The sequence below is a fragment of the Callorhinus ursinus genome, unplaced genomic scaffold (assembly GCF_003265705.2).
Source record: "Callorhinus ursinus isolate GAN/ISIS: 27379988/994484 unplaced genomic scaffold, GSC_fseal_2.0 scaffold34, whole genome shotgun sequence".
NCBI classification, from domain to species: Eukaryota; Metazoa; Chordata; class Mammalia; order Carnivora; family Otariidae; genus Callorhinus; species Callorhinus ursinus.
In genome coordinates this window covers 12,773,519-12,794,355 of record NW_027397096.1, presented here as the reverse complement: position 1 = coordinate 12,794,355, position 20,837 = coordinate 12,773,519, and the positions used below count along the sequence as shown (strand labels likewise).

At 36.3% G+C, this 20,837-nt stretch overlaps 1 protein-coding gene across 5 annotated transcripts in view; it reads left to right on the top strand.

The window, feature by feature from the left end:
• VMP1 (vacuole membrane protein 1) overlaps positions 1-20,837 on the top strand; it is a 139,429-nt gene that overhangs the window by 5,789 nt on the left and 112,803 nt on the right. For 4 of the 5 annotated variants that reach the window (XM_073879545.1, XM_073879544.1, XM_025851556.2 and 1 more), the window contains exons 2-4: positions 15,931-16,031; positions 18,341-18,476; positions 19,784-19,874. In XM_073879545.1, coding sequence (XP_073735646.1) covers positions 15,956-16,031; positions 18,341-18,476; positions 19,784-19,874 — 303 coding nt within the window. In that variant the 5' untranslated portion in view covers positions 15,931-15,955. Of the gene's footprint in view, positions 1-6,699; positions 6,835-15,930; positions 16,032-18,340; positions 18,477-19,783; positions 19,875-20,837 lie in introns of those variants that run through there. The other variant, XM_025851558.2, reaches the window with a different exon arrangement.

Below are 20,837 nucleotides of genomic sequence, written 5' to 3'. Positions count from 1 at the left end.
AGCCCGTCCCTTGCTCAGCAGAGAGCCTGCTTCTCCCTCTGCCTGCAGCTCCCCCTGCTTGTGCGTGCTTTCTCTCTCTCTCTGGCAAATAAATAAAATCTTTTAAAAAAATAAAAACAGAAAATAAAAGAAAGGGCCAGCTCTGTCAAATCTTGCTCCATGGTCTAAATGAGACTAAAGTCCAGTGATGTTAAAATCGATGATCTGACTAACCACTTCCTTATTGAGTCTGGTTCCTTCCAGAAACTTTCAAGTCTCCACATTGCAAAAAGCATTTAATCAAAGAGAATATACAAGGTTCTTCTGCCCCTTATTAGTTTTTAAGATCTGTTTATAGGAGATTTTAGTACTGCTTCAATGGGATGGAAGATTTTTCTTTAATTTTTTATTAAATAATCATAGGGATGTCTCTAGGATCTCTGTATCTGCAAGTCTTATTTTTAGAAATTTAAATATTTGACGGCCGCCTGAGCGGCTCAGTGGGGTAAGTGTCTGCCTTTGGCTCTGATCCTGATCTCCAGTTCCTGGGATTGAGTGGGCCCCCCCCCGCCCCCCCAAATAGGCTTCCCTGCTCAGCAGGGAGTCTGCTTCTCACTCTTTCTCTCTCTCCCCCCCATCACTCATTTTTCTCTCTCTCTCTCTCTCAAATAAATAAAATCTTTCTTAAAAAAAATTTAAATAATTGAATTTATCAGTACCTTAATAACTATTGATAAGTGATGCATCTCAGAGTATGCCTAGCAGATAGTATGTACGCAGTAAATACTTGTTAAATGAGTAAATGAAAATCCATTTTCACTGCTATATAAAATTTCATTGTATAATTGTATGCCACTTTATTTATTTGTTCTTCTGACAATGGACATTTGAGTTGTTAGAGCTTTTGCTATTAAGACTGGTGTTGCTAAAAATATTATTGTACATATCAACTCTTCACATGTGCAAGAGGTTCTTTTGGCTATATGTTTAGGCATAGAATTGCTAGCAAGAGTATACCAGTATTCAGCTTTTTACAAGTTGTCTTCCTAACTTTGCTGTTGTCTTAATTTCTGCTGAAAGAATCCATGTAAAGAATGATGTGGTGGATTATAAAATTGAGTGTTGAATTGCAAAATGGTCACAAATTCTCATCATTGTATGCATACCCCTTTGTAATGTGATTTATTGTTACTCCACTCCTTGACTCTGTGACTCGCTTTGACCAAGAGGACATTAGCAAGTGTGACATAAGCAGAGACTTGAAAAACTTGCACATTGGGGCCTGTCTTCTCTTGTGGCTCTTCAGAACCCTGAGCCCACGTGTGAAAAAAGGCCAGACTAACCTGGGGTTAGGGGACCTTACATGAGGCATCCCATCTGAGACTTGCCTGGCTCAAGAGCCAACCTAGCCCCGACCAGAATTGCCTGGCCTAACTCACAGAATCATGAGAAATACTAAATGATTTTTTTTAAGTCACTAAATTTTGGAGCTAAATTGTTATATAGTAAAGCATACTGGATAAAAATGGTATCTCATTGTGATCTTTATTTTTTGATTGTAAGTGAGATCAAGTAGGTATCTTCATTATTGGCCATATATATTTCCTCTGCTCTGTAATACCTCTTTGTCTTTTGCCTGTTTTACTTTTGTAGGGTTGTCTTTTTCTTAGTATTGTAAATTCTTTATATAAGCTGCCTGTTTAGTCCTTTTCAGTTATGTGTTTCTCTGGTTTATCTTTTCACTTAAGATATCTTGTAATGAATTTAAGTTTTAATTTCAGTGTTTTATTTATTAGTCTTTTCCTTTATGGACAGCTCTTTTTTCTGTGTCTTAAATCATTTCCTATCCCAAGGCAAAAAGTATTTATATTTTCTTCTAAAAGTTCTGCTTTTTGACTTTTAAATCTTTAATCCATTTGGAATGGAATTTTGTGCATGGTTCAAAGTAGTAATCCAAATTTTCTTTTCTTATATGGATAACCAATTTGAATAATCTCTCCTTTCCCCGCTGCTCTATCTTGCCATAAAGAGTTCCAAAAAACACAAGAATCTTTTGAAATGCCCTCTGTTCTGTTTCTTGGTTGCTTTCTCTATTTCCATACCTGTACAAAACACCTTCATTCTTTATTACTATATGTGTGGAGAGAGAGAGAGAGAGACTTTGGACACAAGAACTCTGTCAGATACATGTATCTTGCAAGTATTTTCTCTCCTGTAGCTTACCTTTTTGGTTTTCTTAACAGTGTTTCAAAGTGCAAAAGTTTTTAAACTTGGTAAAGTCCAGTTTATCAATTTTCTCTTTTATGGCTCATGCTTTTTAAATCCTAAGAAACACTTTGTCTACTCCAAGATTGCAAAGATTTTCTCCTTTTTTTCCTAGAAGCTTTATAGTATTAGTTCTTACATTTAGATCTATGATCCATTTCAAATCAGTTGTTGAATTTGAGAAAGAAGGGTTGATGTTCACTTTTTCATATGAATATTCAGTTATTCTAGTACTATTTGTTGAAAAGACTTTCCTTTCACCATTGAATTGCTTTCTACCTTTGTTGAAAATTAATTGACCCACTATATGTGGGTCTAATTATGTATTCTATATTCTGTTCCACTGATCTATATCTGTCCTTTTGCCAGAACCAGATTATCATTACTCTAGCTTTATAATAAATCTTGAAATCAGGTGTGCAAGCCTTACAACTTTGTTCTTTATCCAGATTGTTTTAGCTATTCTAAGTTCTTTGCATTTCCATATAAATTTGAATCCACTTGTCACTTTTGATTTTTTAAAAAGCTTGCTTAAGAGGCGCCTGGGTGGCTCAGTTGGTTAAGCATCTGACTTCTGCTGAGGTCATGATCTCAGGGTCCTGGGATCCAGTGAGCATCATCCAGTGAGCATGCTCTGCACTCAGTGGGGAGTCTGCCTCTCCCTCTCCTTCTCCCTCTGCCCCTCCCCCTGCTCATGCAGCGCTCTCTCGCTGTCTCTTTAAAATAAAATCTTTAAAAAAAAGAGTTTGCATGAGTTTTGACTGAGATTGTATTAAACCTGTATATCAGTTTGAGGGAAATTGTCATAATAACGATATCAAGTCTTTCAAATAATGAACATGGTATATTTCCCCATGTATTTAGGCTCTCTGCAATTTCTTTCCTTATTTTTTTAGAACAGGTCTTTTATGTATGTTGTCAAACTTACCTCAAGTATTTTATGTTTTCAGATGCTGTTGTAAATGAAATTTCTAAAATTTAATTTTCTAATTGTTTATTCCAGGTATTTAATAGAGTATTGGTTTGACCTTTTATCCTGTGCCCTTGGTAAAGTCATTTATTAGTTCTAGTAGTTCTGAGCATTTTTCAGTTTTCTCTTATTTTGACCCATGAGTTATTTAAAACTGTGTGCATTAACTTCTAAGTATGTGCAAATGTTATATTTTTGTTACTAAAGTTTGACATAATATTTTTTTTAAAGATTTATTTATTTATTTGACAGAGGCAGAGAAAGCGAGAGCAGGAACACAAGCAGGGGGAGTGGGAGAGGGAGAAGCAGGCTTCCTGCTGAGCAGGGAGCCCGATGTGGGGCTCCATCCCAGGACCCTGGGATCATGACCCTAGCCGAAGGCAGACGCTTAACGACTGAGCCACTCAGGCGCCCTTGACATAATTTTTTTTTAAAGATTTTATTTATTTGAGAGAGAGAGCAAGTGCGTGCAAGAGCATGTGAGCAGGGGGAGGGGCAGATTCTGAGGGAGAAGCAGGCTCCCCACTGAACAGGGAGGACATGGGGCTCAATCCCAGGACCCCCGGGATCATGACCTGAGCCAAAGGCAGCCACTGAACTGACTGAGACACCCAGGTGCCTCTTGTTTGCCATAATTTCTGAGTTATCAGGGAATGTGGTCTATGATGCCCATTCTTTGGAATATGTTAAGACTGGTTTCTTGGCTTAATCATGATAAATGGCTTATGAAAAAATTTGTATTCTCTAAATGTCAGATGCTAAATCTATTCCTACATTTTATTTCTTTTTTTTAAGGAAATTTTCTCTTTTTTTCAAAGATATTATTTATTTATTTTTGAGAGAGAGAGTGCTTGCACACGAATTTGGGGGAGGGGCAGAGGGAGAAGCAGACTCCCCTCTGAGCAGGGAGCCGGATGCGGGACTCTATCCCAGGACCCTATCCCAGGACCCTGGCATCATGACCTGAGCCAAAGGCAGATGTTTAACCAGCTGAGCCACCCAGTGCCCCCTACATTTTATTTCTTAATTGTGTTGTTAAAATCTTTTATCTTTGCTTAATATCATTTTTGTTTGCTTGAAATATCAGTAACAGTTGTTTTGAAATCTCCCAGTACAGTGTTGGATTTATCCATTGCTCTGTGTATTTTTAACAATTTTTACGTTATAAATTTTGATGCTATATTGTATTATTGCTTTCAGATTTAGAATTGTTATTTCTTCCTGCTGAGTGAAACCTTTTATCATTATGTTCTCTGTCCCTAATAATGACTTTTGTCTTTTGTCTTATTTTCAGCCTTTCAAGCATGGATTTTTTAAAAATAACAATTTGCAACCTTTTCAAAGTGATAAGTTTAATCTGTTTATGTTTATTTTGATTATTGACATATTTGAACTATTTGGACTTTTTTCTATCAAGTACTATTTTGAAGCTCCCCAGCTTTAGGACAAGTTAGCTCTCATCTTTCTCTTCCAAATTTATATGTCATTATCCACATTTCATTTCTTTTTAAAATTATCGTCACAGACACTTTTATTTTTTTTTTTTACAATACTTGGTTAAATACCCTTATTTATTGCTTACTATTGTCTCTATTTTATTGGGCACACAATTGTAGACTAGCTGTTTTATCTCAAAACTCTGATATTATTCCATTGTTTTTTGGCTTTTATTGTTGCTGTTGAGAATTCTGCTTTCATTCTATTCTAACTATTCTTCCTTTTTTTTATTTATTTTTATTTATTGATTGATTTTTTTCTTTTTAAAGATTTTATTTATTTATCTGACAGAGAGAGGCACAGTGAGAGAGGGAACACAAGCAGGGGAAGTGGGAGAGGGAGAAGCAGGCTTCCTGCTGAGCAGGGAGCCCTATGTGGGGCTCGATTCCAGGACCCTGGGATCATGACCTGAGCCAAAGGCAGATGCTTAACAACTGAGCCACCCAGGCATCCTATTTTTTATTTATTTTTAAAGATTTTATTTATTCATTTGAGAGAAAGACAGAGAGAGCACAAGCCAGGGGAGTGGCAGAGGGAGAAGCAGACTCCCTGCTGAGAAGGAAGCCTGATTGCGGGGCTCAATCCCAGGACCCAGAGATCATGACCTGGGCTGAAGGCAGACACTTCGCCATCTGAGCCACTCAGGCACACCACTGTTCTTCCATTTTTAGCGATGTGTCCTTTCTTTCCGGCTTCTTTCAAGGTCAAGACCTCTTGGGGTGCCTGGGTGGCTCAGTTGTTAAGCGTCTGCCTTCAGCTCAGGTCATGATCCTAGGATCCTGGGATCGAGCCCCGCATTGGGCTCCCTGCTCAGCGGGAAGCCTGCTTCTCCCTCTCCCACCCCCCCTGCTTGTGTTCCCTCTGTCGCTGTGTCTCTGTCAAATAAATAAAATCTTTAAAAAAAAAAAAGATCAAGACCTCTTTACTTTAGTGTTCTGCAATTTGGTCGCAGTATTTCTGGATAGGATTTATTTTTATTTGTTCTACTTGGGTTATATTTTACTTCCTAGATTGATGGACTCATTTTTGGAAATTTTAGGTCTTTATCTTTTTGAATTTACATTTCTCCCATTCCTTATATTCTTCTGGGATTGCAATTAAAGAAATAATAGACGTTCTCATTCTGTCCTCTGTGTCTATTTGCTTATATTTTCCATCTTACCTTTGCTGCGTTCTTTTTTTTTAAGATTTTATTTATTTATTCATGAGAGACAGAGAAAGAGAGAGAGAGGCAGAGGGAGAAGCAGGCTCCCAAGGAGCAGGGAGCCCGATGCAGGACTCGATCCCAGGACCCCGGGATCATGACCTGAGCTGAAGGCAGACGCTTAACCATCTGAGCCACCCAGGCGCCCTGCTGCATTCTTAATAAATTCCCTGGATAGCTCATCCAGCTCACTTCATCTGTGTTTGATCCATGCATTTAATCCATCCATTGGCTTTTAATTTCAACAGTTATTACTTCTAGAAGTTCCATTTGTTTTTCTTTCCTTCAAATCTGTTCAGGTGTGATAGTTTTTATTGTGTGTTCATCTTTGTAATTGCATCCTTTGTTCTGTAAACATTTTATACATAGCTATTCTATAATATACTTAATTTGTACTTGAATCTCTGATATCTGTGGTTCTTGTCCTGAAGAGGTAGGGGATTGGTGGGGCCAATTGGAGGGGTCTATATTGATAATGGCTTGTTTGCTGGAACTTTTGTGAGTTTATTGATTGATCTTATTCTGTTGGAGTCCAGCAGACCTAATTTACAAAGAGGGTTTACTTCTACTTCTGATGAGAGCTAGAAAGGCAGCTCTGACTTGGGACTACATTAGTGGCCCTTGTGGTTATAGCAGAGGGAATATTCTCTACCTGTTTGGATCTCCTGCTGGACCTGGGAATTAAACTGATAGGACAGTTTAATTAAGATAAGACATACTAATAGGAGAAAAGCATACAAACTTTATTATTTTTTTTCACATGTAAATGGGAACCTTCAAGAGAATGAAGACCCCAAGAAGTGACCAGAGCAGGACGCTTTTATACCTTTTAGACCAAGAAACAATAAATTCATAAAGAATTGACGAGACAAGGAAGTTTGATCTAGAGGTAGTAAATGGTGAAGAAATAACTAGGAAGGTAAGGGTTAATTTAACAAAGTTTGTTTGTACAGATTTATCAGCCCCAAGTTCCCATCTCTGGTGATAAGAATGTCTTCCTTCTTCCTGGTACAGGGAGGGTACCTTTTACATGAGAGTTTTATTTCTTGCTTTCAGGAAGAAAAAGGAGAGTCAGAGTGTCCGTTTTAAGAAACAGAGTGCCATTTCTTAAAAGTGCCTTTAATTCAGAGTAATCAGTATGCCAAAGTGGCATATTTTGAGGTGACATTCTGTTTTTCTTCATGGGTTTTTGCCTAAAGGAGAAGTCACTAATACAGCTTTCCACCTCCAATTCAGTCTTCCTACAGGGATGTTGCTCTCAGAATCTTTTCTCAGGGTAGCTTGAGCCCTCTCAGGTGCCGGTTGCTCCTATCAGTTTCCTTCCTACTGCTCAGGTTTTCTTCTTTTCCCACCATGCCTCACAACCACCTACCTCTTAGACCATTCAGTCTCTCTGGATCTGGTGTGTAGTTTACTTATTTTTTTGGCGGGTTAGAGGGGACCATGGAGACTGCCTCTTCCCGTTGTGAAACCAGTGATTTCTCAAAGAATATGTCCAATCCAGGGTCCAGTTTTTATGGAGAGGAAGGAACCCTCCAACTTCCTAGTAGATGTACCTGACATCACATAGTAAATGTTACTGAAAAGTTTAATTTGCATTTTTCCATGTGCAGTATTTTAGTTTATTATTTTATAAAACCCTATCTTGAAGCCATTTGGATGCTAAGAATTCATTGTTACACATAATGACACCATACTTTATCTACTCAGTAGGTTCTAATTTTCTTAAGATAGAAGTGGAGGTCCCTAAATGATTATTTTCAGGAAGCTATTTAATACTTAAGAGAAAAAAACCCAAAATACCCTTTAAAGTTGGCAAAGAATGACAGTTCAATGTAGAAAATACTGTAGGTCATTCTGGTCTCTTTAATGTTAAATGACCAAAAAATACCAACAGTTATTTCCATTTACCCATCTTAATGGGTGTAGTGGGAACACTACTACCATTTCAGTGGATGGATAACATATAGCAAGTTCTAGTATTTTTCCAAACTGTGGATAATAAAAAAAATCTGTTTCATAGATCATAAAGCTTAGAATTATCTGTATGAAGTCCTTTATTTTGATTTAAATAATCTGAAATGTGTACCTTTGGCATTTGCAAATATTCTGTGATTTAACTTATTCTCTTATTAATGACTTGTATGGGCTAGTTTATATTCCCCAGGTATTTAGGGGCAGTTAAAGTAGGGAGTCTGTTAAGCAATCTGAATTTGAAATTTTGTCAGAAATACACAAACAGTAAAAACCCACAAAGAAATGACTGAAAGAAGCAAAGGTGAAGTCATCAATTTTAATGACAGTCCCATTATTTGTCTGTTCGTGAGAATCAACAAAGAGGAGTGTTCTCTTAATCCTACTGATGGGAAATGTTTAGAAATACTAGAACATGGTAAACTTTTGGAACTATTTTATTTTATTTTATTTTATTTTATTTTTTAAGATTTTGTTTATTTATTTGGCAGAGAGATACAGAGAGAGAACAAGTAGGCAGGCAGAGGGAGAGGGAGAAGCAGGCTCCCCGCCGAGCAGGGAGCCTGATGCGGGGCTTGATCCCAGGACCCTGGGATTATGACCTGAGCTGAAGGCAGCTGCTTAACCAACTGAGCCACCCAGGCGCCCCTGGAACTATTTTATTATCATTTTATTTTTTCTGTGACTCCGGAATTCCCTGGTGAGAATTGAAAGGACTCTCACTAGACTGTTTTGTGTAGTAGAAAAAACATTGAATTTGGATGTGGAAACGGGAGGTGGAACTCTCACTTTGCCATTTATATGCTGCTGAATTGCAATTTAGGGCCCATCCAGCCCTTGAATTTCTCATTTGTAGAAGGTAAGGATTAAAATAACTGTTCCCTACAAAGGGTTGTTAGTATCAGTTTAGCAAGTCTGTATGTAAACTATTAATCACTATACAGAGTAGTTATTGTGGCATAAATCCAAACCTTAACCTTGGGCTAGGTAGAATTCTTAGACTATTAGAATAGAAAGAAAATTATGGCCATAATTTACTTTATGTGCCTGATAATTGGATGCAGAAAGAGAGATTCAGAAATGTGGAGTAACATTCCCAAGGGCTCACAGCTGAATCTCCCAACTTTGGAATGTTACTCCTTTTACTGTTTCAATTCTTGACATTACTTCCCCATCTTTTTGGTGAATATGTTTTGCTGAGATTGCATTGGTTATGAAAAACTGATTGAACGGTTAGTAGATTGAGAGAGAAGGAGAAATGAGATTTTTCAAGCTGTAATTTTACAAGTTACATATTTTCTCTATTAAAATAAAGTCATGTTTTTGCCCAAAAGAACATAGAATCATATTTTATATAGATAAAATGAGAGATAAACATTCCCCCCAAATCTGTGAAACTCTCAAAAAGGGGGGGTCCCTAAAATGTCCTCCAGGTTGTATCTTTTTAAAATAGGGATTTTTACTTAAAATTTCATCTAATTAAAAATTAGATCTGGAGCAATGGCCTTTTCAACAATTTTAGAAGACTGTGTAATGTATTTTACACTTCACTAAGTTAAGTTGAGGGACAGTTTAGGCCAGAAATATATACCCTCATAACCCACTAAACCATTATTGGGAGTTACATTGCGATTTTTTTTTTTAAGATTTTATTTATTTATTTGACAGAGAGACACAGCCAGAGACACAGTGAGAGAGGGAACACAAGCAGGGGGAGTGGGAGAGGGAGTAGCAGGCTTCCCGCTGAGCAGGGAGCCCGACACCGGGCTTGATCGCAGGACCCTGGGATCATGACCCTAGCCGAAGGCAGACGCTTAACAACTGAGCCACCCAGGCGCCCCTACATTGCGATTTTGAATGCGTTTAAATTGTATCCTAACTTGAGGTTTTAAGTTGTCTAATTCCTCAAGACTTTAGAAAGTTCAAAAAGAGGGGCACCTGATGGCTCAGTTGGTGAAGTGTCTGGCTCTTGATTTTGGCTCAGGTCACAATCTCAGGGTCCTGGGATTGAGCCCCACATCGAGCCCCATGTTGGGCTCTGTGTTTAGTGGAAAGGCTGCTTGAGGATTCTTTCCCTCTCTCTCTGCACCTCCCCCTCCCCCTCCCTCTAAAATAAGTAAATACATCTTTTTAAAAAATTCAAAAAGATTCAAGGACTTTTTTTTTTTCATATATTCTTACTCAAATAATGAATTTTCAGAGAACATACTTTTACACCGCCCAACCATGTGATAATCTCTGGCTCTTACAGTCAGATGATCCTATAGTCACTGATACTGTGCATGGTGTATGAATTACCTTTGGCTTTTTACCCCTGCACAAGTGGAAAACTATATGAAAGCCTCACTGGTCAAAATATATTTATTACTGTTTGCTTAGATTATTTATTAAGTTTCCAATAATAAATTGCAATTTCTTAATCTTAATAGTTTTAGAAAAATCTACAGCTGTTTTGAAGTAGTCTGTGAATGAATGTACTAAATAGTCTAAGTATACACACTTCTGAAAGCAAGAAATATTCAAGTTGGCTGTCTTTGCATGACTTGTATGAAGAACAGTGTGCATTATTGAGAAAGCTGAGTTAATATTTTTATGAGAAAGTAGAATCATTTGAATAAATGATTTTTTTTTAAAGGAAGTGTGTTCATTTTACTTTGGAATACAGTGGCCAAGAAAATTAGAGCAAATGGCTTCATCACTCCTCTTTTCCTTTTCATCTTGTTAAATTCTCCACTAATTGATATTACTCTGGGAGTTGTTTTTTCATGTCATCCATAAATGTTTTCTGTGTTATTTTAGGGAACTCAAAGTAATTTAGTTTCACATTGTTTTTGCGTTACAAGTGTAGCTAATGTTTAAAATGAATGAAATATTATAGTCTTAGCAGTGGATGTACAACCTACAAAGAACCTTTGTGAGCTGATTTTGGCAGTATTTTCTCAGCACTTCTGCCAGAAACAAAAGACCCCACACGTCTTAATATCAGGCTTTCATTTTGAATGCTTCAGCTGTGTTTAAAAACTGCTAGTTGCAACCTTTTAAAGCATTCCTTGTATCTAGATATGTTTTCACAATGAAAATTATTATTTGATGTTTGAGTTATGCTTCTTTCCTGTTTCTGTCTTCTAATCCTATCCACAGACCTATGGAGTTTAACAGTTTCATTCTTTTTTTTTTTTAAAGATTTTATTCATTCATTCATGAGAGACAGAGGGGGGGAGAGAGAGAGAGAGAGAGAGAGAGAGAGAGAGAGAGAGAAGCAGAGGGAGAGGCAGACTCCCAAGGAGCAGGGAGCCCGATGCGGGACTTGATCCCAGGACCCCGGGACCATGACCTGAGCCGAAGGCAGACGCTTAACCATCTGAGCCACCCAGGCGCCCAACAGTTTCGTTCTTAAAAATAAAACTTAACTTAGTTGCATGCTATTAAAATTGATATTACAACTCTCACTGCAAGTAAGTTCCACTGGATGTCAGGAATATGTGCTAGATTCCTGTTCGAGGAGATTTCAGTCCTTTAAATAAGCTAGGAATACTTTGGATTTATCCCCACGCCTAGGAATCTGACTGTCATTGTTTCATAACAAATTTCCAAAAAAATTTTTTTAAAGACATTATTTACTTTCAGAGAGGAGAGAGTGCATGAATTTAAAGTAGCTGTGCAGTTGGGTGGTTTATCTCCAGTTACATTTACCTGGTCAGACAGACCATAAGGATGCAGGTTGTTCCAGGGACATTCCAGTTTTGCAAAGTGTATATGTGATTGAGGAAGACGAGGACGAAGGAAATGAGGGTGTTTTCAAGGGAGTTTTAAAAGATAAGGAATAGTGTAAAATATTTTCAAAAATGGTTAAAATGCAAAAAAGTTTTGATGCTTTTATAAGCTTAACTATTTAGAACACAAGTGATTCTTTGCATGTTTGGCTTTATATTTATAGTTCTTTTGGGAATGGCAAAAGTTTTTCAAAACTGTGAACTTATTTTGTTTTGTGAACTTATTTTGTTTGTAAGAAGTAGACTGATTAAAAGAAAATAACCTAGTTCCCTTGGTTATTTCTTACAAAACAAAATTCCAGACTATTTTGTTTTCCAGAGAATTTTTTGAGTAGGAAATGTCAGTAAGCTGTTTTCTTTTTTAACATATTGTGTAAGAACACATTGTTTGCTCAGATGAAAATTCCTGTTGCAATATCTTTAAAAACATCTTCAAACAATTTCATAATACCATTGTTATATGTAAGGACTCAAATGGACTAAAGTCATTTTGGATAAAAATTATCTTTTTTTTTTTTTAAGTACATGAATTTTTTTTTTAAGATTTTATTTATTTGACAGAGACAGAGTACAAGCAGAGAGAGGGGCAGGCAGAGGGAGAGGGAGAAGCAGGTTCCCTGCTGAGCAAGGAACCTCATGCGGGACTTGATCCCAGGACCCTGGGATCATGACCTGAGCCAAAGGCAGACAACCGGCTGAGCCACTCAGGCACCCAAAAGTTTTTTCTCTTAAAGATGATACTACGGAAAAGAGTAAGCCTGGGGAAATGTCAGTTATCACAGTGTTTTGCAGAGGGACAAGTTTTAGAATTTTTTCTTCATAATACACATGCCCCTTTGTGACTTGTTCATGTTTTTGCCACAAATTAATTACATTTTATTTATTGTGATATAGGTAAATAGGCTGTTCATCTCTGAAAAAAAATTGCCTACAGAATTTGGCTTAATATGAATGTACCAGTTTTAAGTTTTTACAGAACTTAAATATGGCTTCTAGTTAAATGATTAGAAGATAGGAAATCCTGCACTCCTTTATTATATGGTCCACTTCAATATCCTCAGTTAATTTTATTAATAAAGCCCAGAAAGCATGATTTGTGGAGAACATTTACATTTTATGAACCTATTGTGATGCTCTGGTTTTAGAGATTTTCACAAAATAACTTCATTTATCTTTTTTTGTAATTGCTTGGACTATATCTTTTGAAAACATCTTCACATAAGTATGACTTAAGTTTGCAGAATCAAATTTCCAGCTTTTATGAACTCTTCTGAATGTACTGTACTCTGAGCTCCCACACTTGCTCCTGTATTTTCTTCCTCATCATTACAGCTAGTATATATATTGAGTTCATATGAAAGGTGAGATAATATGTTAGTATTTTATTTTATTTTATTTTTTAAGATTTATTTATTTATTTATTTGACGAGAGAGAGAGAGAGAGAGAGAGAGAGAGAGAGAGAGAGAGACAGCAAGAGAGGGAACACAAGCAGGGGGAGTGGGAGAGGGAGCAGGGAGCCCCATGTGGGGCTCGATCCCAGGACCCTGGGATCATGACCCAAGCTGAAGGCAGACGCTTAACCGACTGAACCACACAGGCGCCTCTATTAGTATTTTGTATACATTACCTTGTTTGATCTTCATAGCAACCCTTTGATATGTGTCATGTTATCTCTATTTTATAGGTTAAAGAAACTGATGTTTAGAGAGATTTAGAAATTTGTCCAAGCTCATAGAAGTTTGAGTTTGAAGCCAGTTCTGTTAGATTCCAAAACCTGTTTTCTTCCCACTAAGTTAGATACTATATATCTATTTCATTTTAAGTGAAGTCCTGTGCTCATCTGGCTTCCCTGTCAGAGGAAAGAACCCTTTGGAGGACAAGGACCTTGTGTTACTCATATTTATGTCTTCAGAGCCTGGTACAAGACTCCAGAATTTTTTAAATAAGCACTGAATGAAAGACACTAACATCATTGAAATGGTAGCAGTGAGGCATATACTAGTGAAGTAGTTTCTCTAGTGTAGGCAGTTTACTGCTTCATATACCTCCTACCCTTTTGATGTGGTTATACACATGCATGCCCCAACACACACACATACACTCACTCTTTCATCCTTACAATCCTGTGACAGTGATAATTTGTTCTCACTTTGTAGATCAGAAAATCAAGATCTGTGGGTGCCTGGCTGGCTCAGTTGGTAGAGCATGTGACTCTTGATCTTGGGGTTGTGAGTATGAGCCCCATGTTGGATGTAGAGATTACTTAAAAATAAAATCTAAAAAAAACAAAAACAACAAGTAAACAAAAGAAAAGATCTAGAAGAAAAAAGAGATTTGCTTAAGATCACACCACTAGTTAGTGACAAATCTGGGATGCAAATCAAGATTTTCAGACTTTAAATCTTAATAATCATCTACTCCAGGCTATCCATCTGTGCTAATGGAAACCTATACTTTATTTCTTGATCTGTTTATTTGCTTATTGAGAAATGATGCAAGAAAACAAAGGTGTCCACAAATGAATTGTGTCTAAAGAAGACACCTTCTGTTGAAGTGATGAATGTATGCTCTTTGCTCAGTCTTTTTACATATAGTCTTTCACTTATTTTCCTTTACAAAGCATGTATTTTGCAAGTGGTAATTATAGTTAAAATTTTAGTTAAGGAATAAAATAGTTCCAACTAACGAACTATAGGAAGACTAAATCCATGACCATATCATATTGTAATCAGCTGAATATAGGTCTAGCAGGATTCCTGGCACGTTCAGAGTGTATTAAGGACTGCGTTGCAGACTTGATCAAAGTACTGTGCTTTTCCTTTCCTTTTTTTTTTTTTTTTTTTTTAAGATTTATTTATTTGAGGGGCGCCTGGGTGGCTCAGACAGTAAGCGTCTGCCTTCGGCTCAGGTCATGATCCCAGGGTCCTGGGATCGAGCCCGACATCGGGCTCCCTGCTCCTTGGGAAGCCTGCTTCTCCTTCTCCCACTCCCCCTGCTTGTGTTCCCTCTTTCGCTGTGTCTCTCTTTGTCAAATAAATAAATAAAATCTTAAAAAAAAATTTATTTGAGAGAGAGGGAGAGATCGAGCGAGCATTGGGAGGAGGGGCAGAGGGAGAGAGAGAATCATCTCAGTCCTAGCACCCTGAGATCATGACCTGAGCTGAAATCAGGAGCCAGCCAGGCTCCCTGAAGTACTGTGCTTCTTGAGTAGAAATTTGCTTTACTAACACCTGAAAGAATGATAACAGTTATAGGCAGTCTGGTGTTTTTGTATAGAATAATTATGTCAGCACAGTTTATATGTTGTAATACAGGGATTTAAAGTAAAAATTTATACCTATACATGTAATATGAAGCATGATATTAAGAGTACATTTACATATCTTAGACATTTATAATTTTTATTTTTTTTTCAGTAAAATTTTTTCCTAAATAAAATTGGTCTTCGATCTGTATCAACATTTTTGACATGTTTGGTAGTATAATCCATTTTTTTCTAATAATGCTAAAAGAATGGTGAAAGATTGGTAAAATTTGAGTAGTGTGTATAATATTAGATTATGACTCAGAAAAACTTTAGGGGCACCTGGGTGGCTCAGTCAGTTAAGCATCCGACATTTGTCTCCGGTCATGATCTCAGGGTTGTGAGATTGAGTTCCATATTGGGCTCCATGCTGGGCGTGGAGCCTGCTTAAGATTCTCTCTCTCGGTGCACTTGGGTGGCTCAGTTGGTTAAGCATCTGCCTTCAGCTCAGGTCATGATCCTGGGGTCCTGGGATTAAGTCCCACATTGGCTCCTTGCTCAGTGGGGAGCCTCCTTCTCCTTCTGCCTGCCACTCCCCCTGCTTGTGTTCTCTCTCTCTCTCTCTGACAAAAAAGTCTTTAAAAAAAAAATAGATTCTCTCTCTCCCTCTGCCCTTCCCCCCACCCCCAAAAAACTTAAGATATTATAGCTTATTAATATTTGAAGGTGCTAGTATTTTATATCCTTCTGCAGTAGACAAATTGCCTCCAAATTTTAATCTGGAAGATCACTAGAATGACTGAAAAAGGTTTAGAACTACATGGCTTTTATATTTTTACTACTTCTGTTAGAGTTTCTATACAAATTATTCATATCTTGATTATAAAAGAGAAGATGAAAGTGTAGACACATTATTCAAATAGCATGCAGAATATTACTACCATGTTGTTTCTCAGTTTTATTCAGTCATAAATGCAAAGCAGAATATGTAACATGTCTTTGGATTTTATTTTGCTTTATTAGCTCCTCCAGAGTTACTATCTATGAAATGGCAGAGAATGGAAAAAATTGTGACCAGAGACGTGTAGCAATGAACAAGGAACAATATAATGGAAACTTCACAGGTAAATTATGGTGGCTTGGACGGAGAAGATGTGCAGGTTTAAATGATATCCTTTTCATTGGGGTAAAATAGAAATATATCTAATATTTACTGTCTTTTGTTAATAAGAAAATAAGATTCTTGTATGTCTTATATAAGATTACAGAAGTCCCCCCTGCCCCTTGTCTGCATTTTCTTTTTCCATGGTTTCAGTTACCCGTGGCCAACTGCAGTCCAGGAACAGAATGGTCTGTTTTTCAGAATGGTAGTAATAGCCTAATGCCAGGTCACAGTGCCCACATCATTCACTTAACTTCATCTCATTACATAGGCATTTTATCATATCACGTAATCTCAAGAAGGACAGTACAGTAAGACACTTTGAGAGTTACATTCACTTAACTTACAGTCTGTTTTTATAATTGTTTTATTATTAATTACCACTGTCAATCTTGCTGCCTCATTTATAAATTAAACTTTATCACAGCTATATAGATATAGGAAAAAACATATTATATATAGGATTCAGTACTGTCTATGGCTTCAGGCATCCACTGGGGGTCTTGGAACATGTCCCCTACAGATAAGGGGCGAGTACTGTAATTATCTTTTGTTTACTCCTCATAGTAAATGAAATTATGGGCCAGCGCCTGTATGGTGAATTTTGATAGTGATAGCAGAAGCAGCCTAGTCACAGTCACATCAGCAGTGTTCTAGGTACAAGATTATTATTTGTTAATCTTACGGTGTGGTAAGTATTTATTTGGTATTGTTTGGTGCTGTTTTATCATGCTATTTTGTAACTTTAGAGGTAAATTATAAAGTTACTTACTACACTAGTCCTAAATACACAAATATCAAAAAAAGAATGTGATCATTGTGGGTTTATTTAAAATTTTTCATTTGTGACAAATATATATTTTCACCAAATTTGGAATTTGTGGTAAATTTCAGTATATTTGACTCTTATTCATATATTTACCAAAAAAAAAAGCCCTGAAAATTACAGCTTTTATTTACATAGATGGTTCAAGTAGGAACTTTCCTTAATGTGTTTAAAGGACAATGAAAGATTTTCCACTTCTGTTAATTGTAATAGCTTTCTTTTTGACTTCTAAATTGTTTGGCATCTCAAACATATTGCAAATAATACTCTAGCATGGTGATATCATAGACATTCTCTTATATTGGAAGAAGTGCAAGCTATCTGAAATAGTAGTTTCTCTTTGTCTTGATCACTACATTGCCTTGCAGAACACATTTTGCAGCACTTATCTGACTTTTGGTTACTCTGATTATTGATAAATTTTATATCATTTCACCAAGAGTTTCAGGATTCAGAGATAGGCATGCATATGTCATATAGTCTCTTCATCTTAGCAGCTTTTGCATGTTATTTTTTTCTTTCCTTTCTTTCAAAAAGCATGTACATTCATATATTCTTCCCCTGCTGCCCACCCCCTTGGAATTTAAAATTAATGTTAGTATGACACATTTACTCTCCTATACTGTGGTTTTTTTGGGGTTTTTTTTTTTGGCTTAATATTTCCTAGTGATTGTGCTTTAATTGTACATGAAGAACTTCTTCGTTATGGCTGCTTAGTATCCCATTGTCTGAGTATACCATACTTTTAATCACTGCTCTGTTTTCTGCTGTTAACATTTAAGTTGTTTATAATCTTTTGCTTAGACAAGTAACATTGTGTTGAATAAACTTGTACAAGAGACATTTCACCTCATACCTAATCATTCTTAGAAATGGGATTATTGGGTTATAGGGTATATGCATTTGTAATTTTCATAATGACCTTAATTGTACACTTACACAGTTATTTAGTGTCACTCTTCTGAAAGCTTTACATAATTAACTCATTTAATCTTTGCAGTGACCCTAAAAAAGTAAGTACTATTTTCATCTTCATTTTAGAGAAGGGAGAACTGTGACAGAAAGGTTAACTAACTTGCCCAAGGTCACATAACTTGTAGCCAAGATTTGGAACCAAATAGTTTGCCTTCCTATTTTGAACTGTAAATCACTTTGTTCTGTGATATGATAATAATTGCCCTTCATAGAAGGTGGGCTAACTTAGTATCCCAGTAGCATACAAGAAAGGAAACTTGTGTCCTGACAGTAAAATAATTGCAAAAATAGTTCTCAGATTAGAGCAGAATCACCTAGCCTGTCTAAGACTTATCATGTGAACACATTGTTTGTTTTTTGAGGTTAATATGCAAGTATCCTTCAGATGTGGGATGGAAAAGTAGATACGTTTTGAAAGTGATTGGAAAAAGTGAACATTCTGTTTAAATTTCTGCACTAATGTTTTTCAGACCCCTCTTCAATGAATGAAAAGAAGAGGAGGGATCGGGAAGAAAGGCAGAATATTGTCCTATGGAGACAGCCACTCATTACCTTGCAGTATTTTTCTCTGGAAATCCTAGTAATCTTGAAGGAATGGACCTCAAAGTAAAGAGTCTTCCATTACCTTTTATATAAACCTTATTTACTAATTTTAGAAATCTTTAACATTCTCCTACTCTACCAACTGCTCTTTCAAAATGAATTAATTAACATGTTTATTTTCCTTTCTGTAGTTTGGAGAAAAGTAGATTAGGGGAACATATTGCTATTTGCTAACTGGATTATTACAGTATTATTACAGTTGACCCCTGTCTCACATTGAATCTTTTATGCAAAGGAGAACATAGGAGATGAGATTTTTTTTTTCCTGGCTTTACCTCTAGGGGAAATTGGGCCTGTGTACATTAGATACTGATTGTTTAGGACAGGGTTCAGAATACGTGGCACTTTTACTGATAATTTGAGCCAATGAAAAAGGACTTTGCCATGGAAATGTGTTATATCTTTAAGTTAGTACTTATAAGCCCTGTTTCAGATATCATAAAGAGCAAGTTGAACTTTTGCATGCCTTATCATTTTGGGCTTGCCTTTTTAAGTTATTATCTTTAATAATAGCATACGTTTTATTGTACTTACAGTTTATAAAACATTTTGTAACATTTTTCAGTTCATTTGATCCTTAAAGCAACTCTTTGAAACTAGTAAAACAAATATATGATTATAGTTGACCCTTGAACAACATAGGGATTGGGGGTGCTAACCCCCACACTATTGAAAAATCTGTGTATATCTTTTGACTCCTCAAAAACGTAACTACTAATAGCCTACTTTTGACCAGAAGCTTTGTGTATATATTATGTACTATATTCTTATAGTAAGCTAAGGAGAAGAAAATATTAAGAAAATCATAAGGAAGAGAAAATACATTTACAGTACTATACTGTAAAAAAATCCACATTTAGTCCTGCGCAGTTCTGACCCATGTTGTGGTCAACTGTATTAATGATTTTGAAGAAGAAACAGAATCAGATTGGTTAAGTGTCTCACTCTAAGTCAATACTTAGGGACTCTGACCCAGGTCCTCTAACTTGAAGGCCAGTGCTTTTTTCATTATATTATAACGCCTCTCCCAGTGAGAAGTTGGGATGTAAACACAATCTCTCTTTTGGGTATGACAAAGCCTACACAGTAGGGTTTATGATAAGAAATTGGATGTTCTATTCCCATGTATCTTCTCTTGACCTCCTTCTGTACCCCAAGAGACCATCGTGTTTAAGAATAGAAGAGTTCAGCCCAAAAGAACTGATCCTATAGCTGTGCTAAATAACCTAAATGCTTCAACAAGACTTGTTTTGGGAGTGATAAATCCTGTGAGATATTTCATTTATTTTTGTTTTTAAATTGTTTTTAAGATTATGGCATCGTCAAAGCATTGTGGTGTCTTTTTTACTGCTGCTGGCTGTACTGATAGCTACGTATTATGTTGAAGGAGCACATCAACAGGTAAGAGGTTCAGCAGCTTGTCTGGTCTTGTACCTTGTACCTCCCCAAACAGTTTCAAAATGGAGCTATTGTGGGTTTGATAAAATTTCTGCCCTCCACATTTTTAGACTTGGTTTTGTTTTTTAACTTTATCTCATAACTGATATCTTACTGTCTTTCTTTTAAGACCAAATATTAAAAATATTCTTGTGGCAGTTCGTGGCTGCTGAGCATTTATATTTGGCATATATCATTTTTATTTTCAAGGATTCAAACATAACTTTCCTGATGATGTTTAGTCAGAATAGCATGAATCCTTTAATCAGCACCAAAGTCTTCATATTTTCTATAACACTCTCCTGTGATCCATCCAAACAGATATATTCATCCTAGATTGAAGGTAGGTTTTATATGTATAAAAAGGGAGAAGTTCATTTGCCTGTAGTCTGTAAGTACAACATAACTGAAAGGAAAATAGGACATTTTGTTAATAACTTTTGTTAAAATAGTAAAACATTAATGTATTCTAATAGGAAATGGTTCTAAAAGTGGTATTTTATTTTTTAAAGCAGTTAACCTCTAGTCACAGAGTTTTTATAGTTTTAAATGCATTTCTTTTAAATATTTTGAAGAAATCTGTGCGTGTCATTAAGAGTTTGTAAGGAACTGGCTTGATGAATTTACTTGCCAGTGTGAGAGCCTAGAATCTAGTGTCTGGAATGCCTCCAACAAGTCCATACCTCAGTGGACTTCATTCAGCTTGCTCTTGTTTAAAAATCATTTTGGTCTTAAATATACAAAAATAATTTTATTCCATTTTTTACTTGAATAAACAAGAATATATTCCATTCACAAATATATAAATAACTGCCCTACTCTCACCACTATTTATTACAATGCTTTCTTAGAGTCTTTGTAACTTTCAGATATCTTTAAAACTTTTATTCTCATAGTTATCTTATTAGTAATTTGCATTTTTCCTAT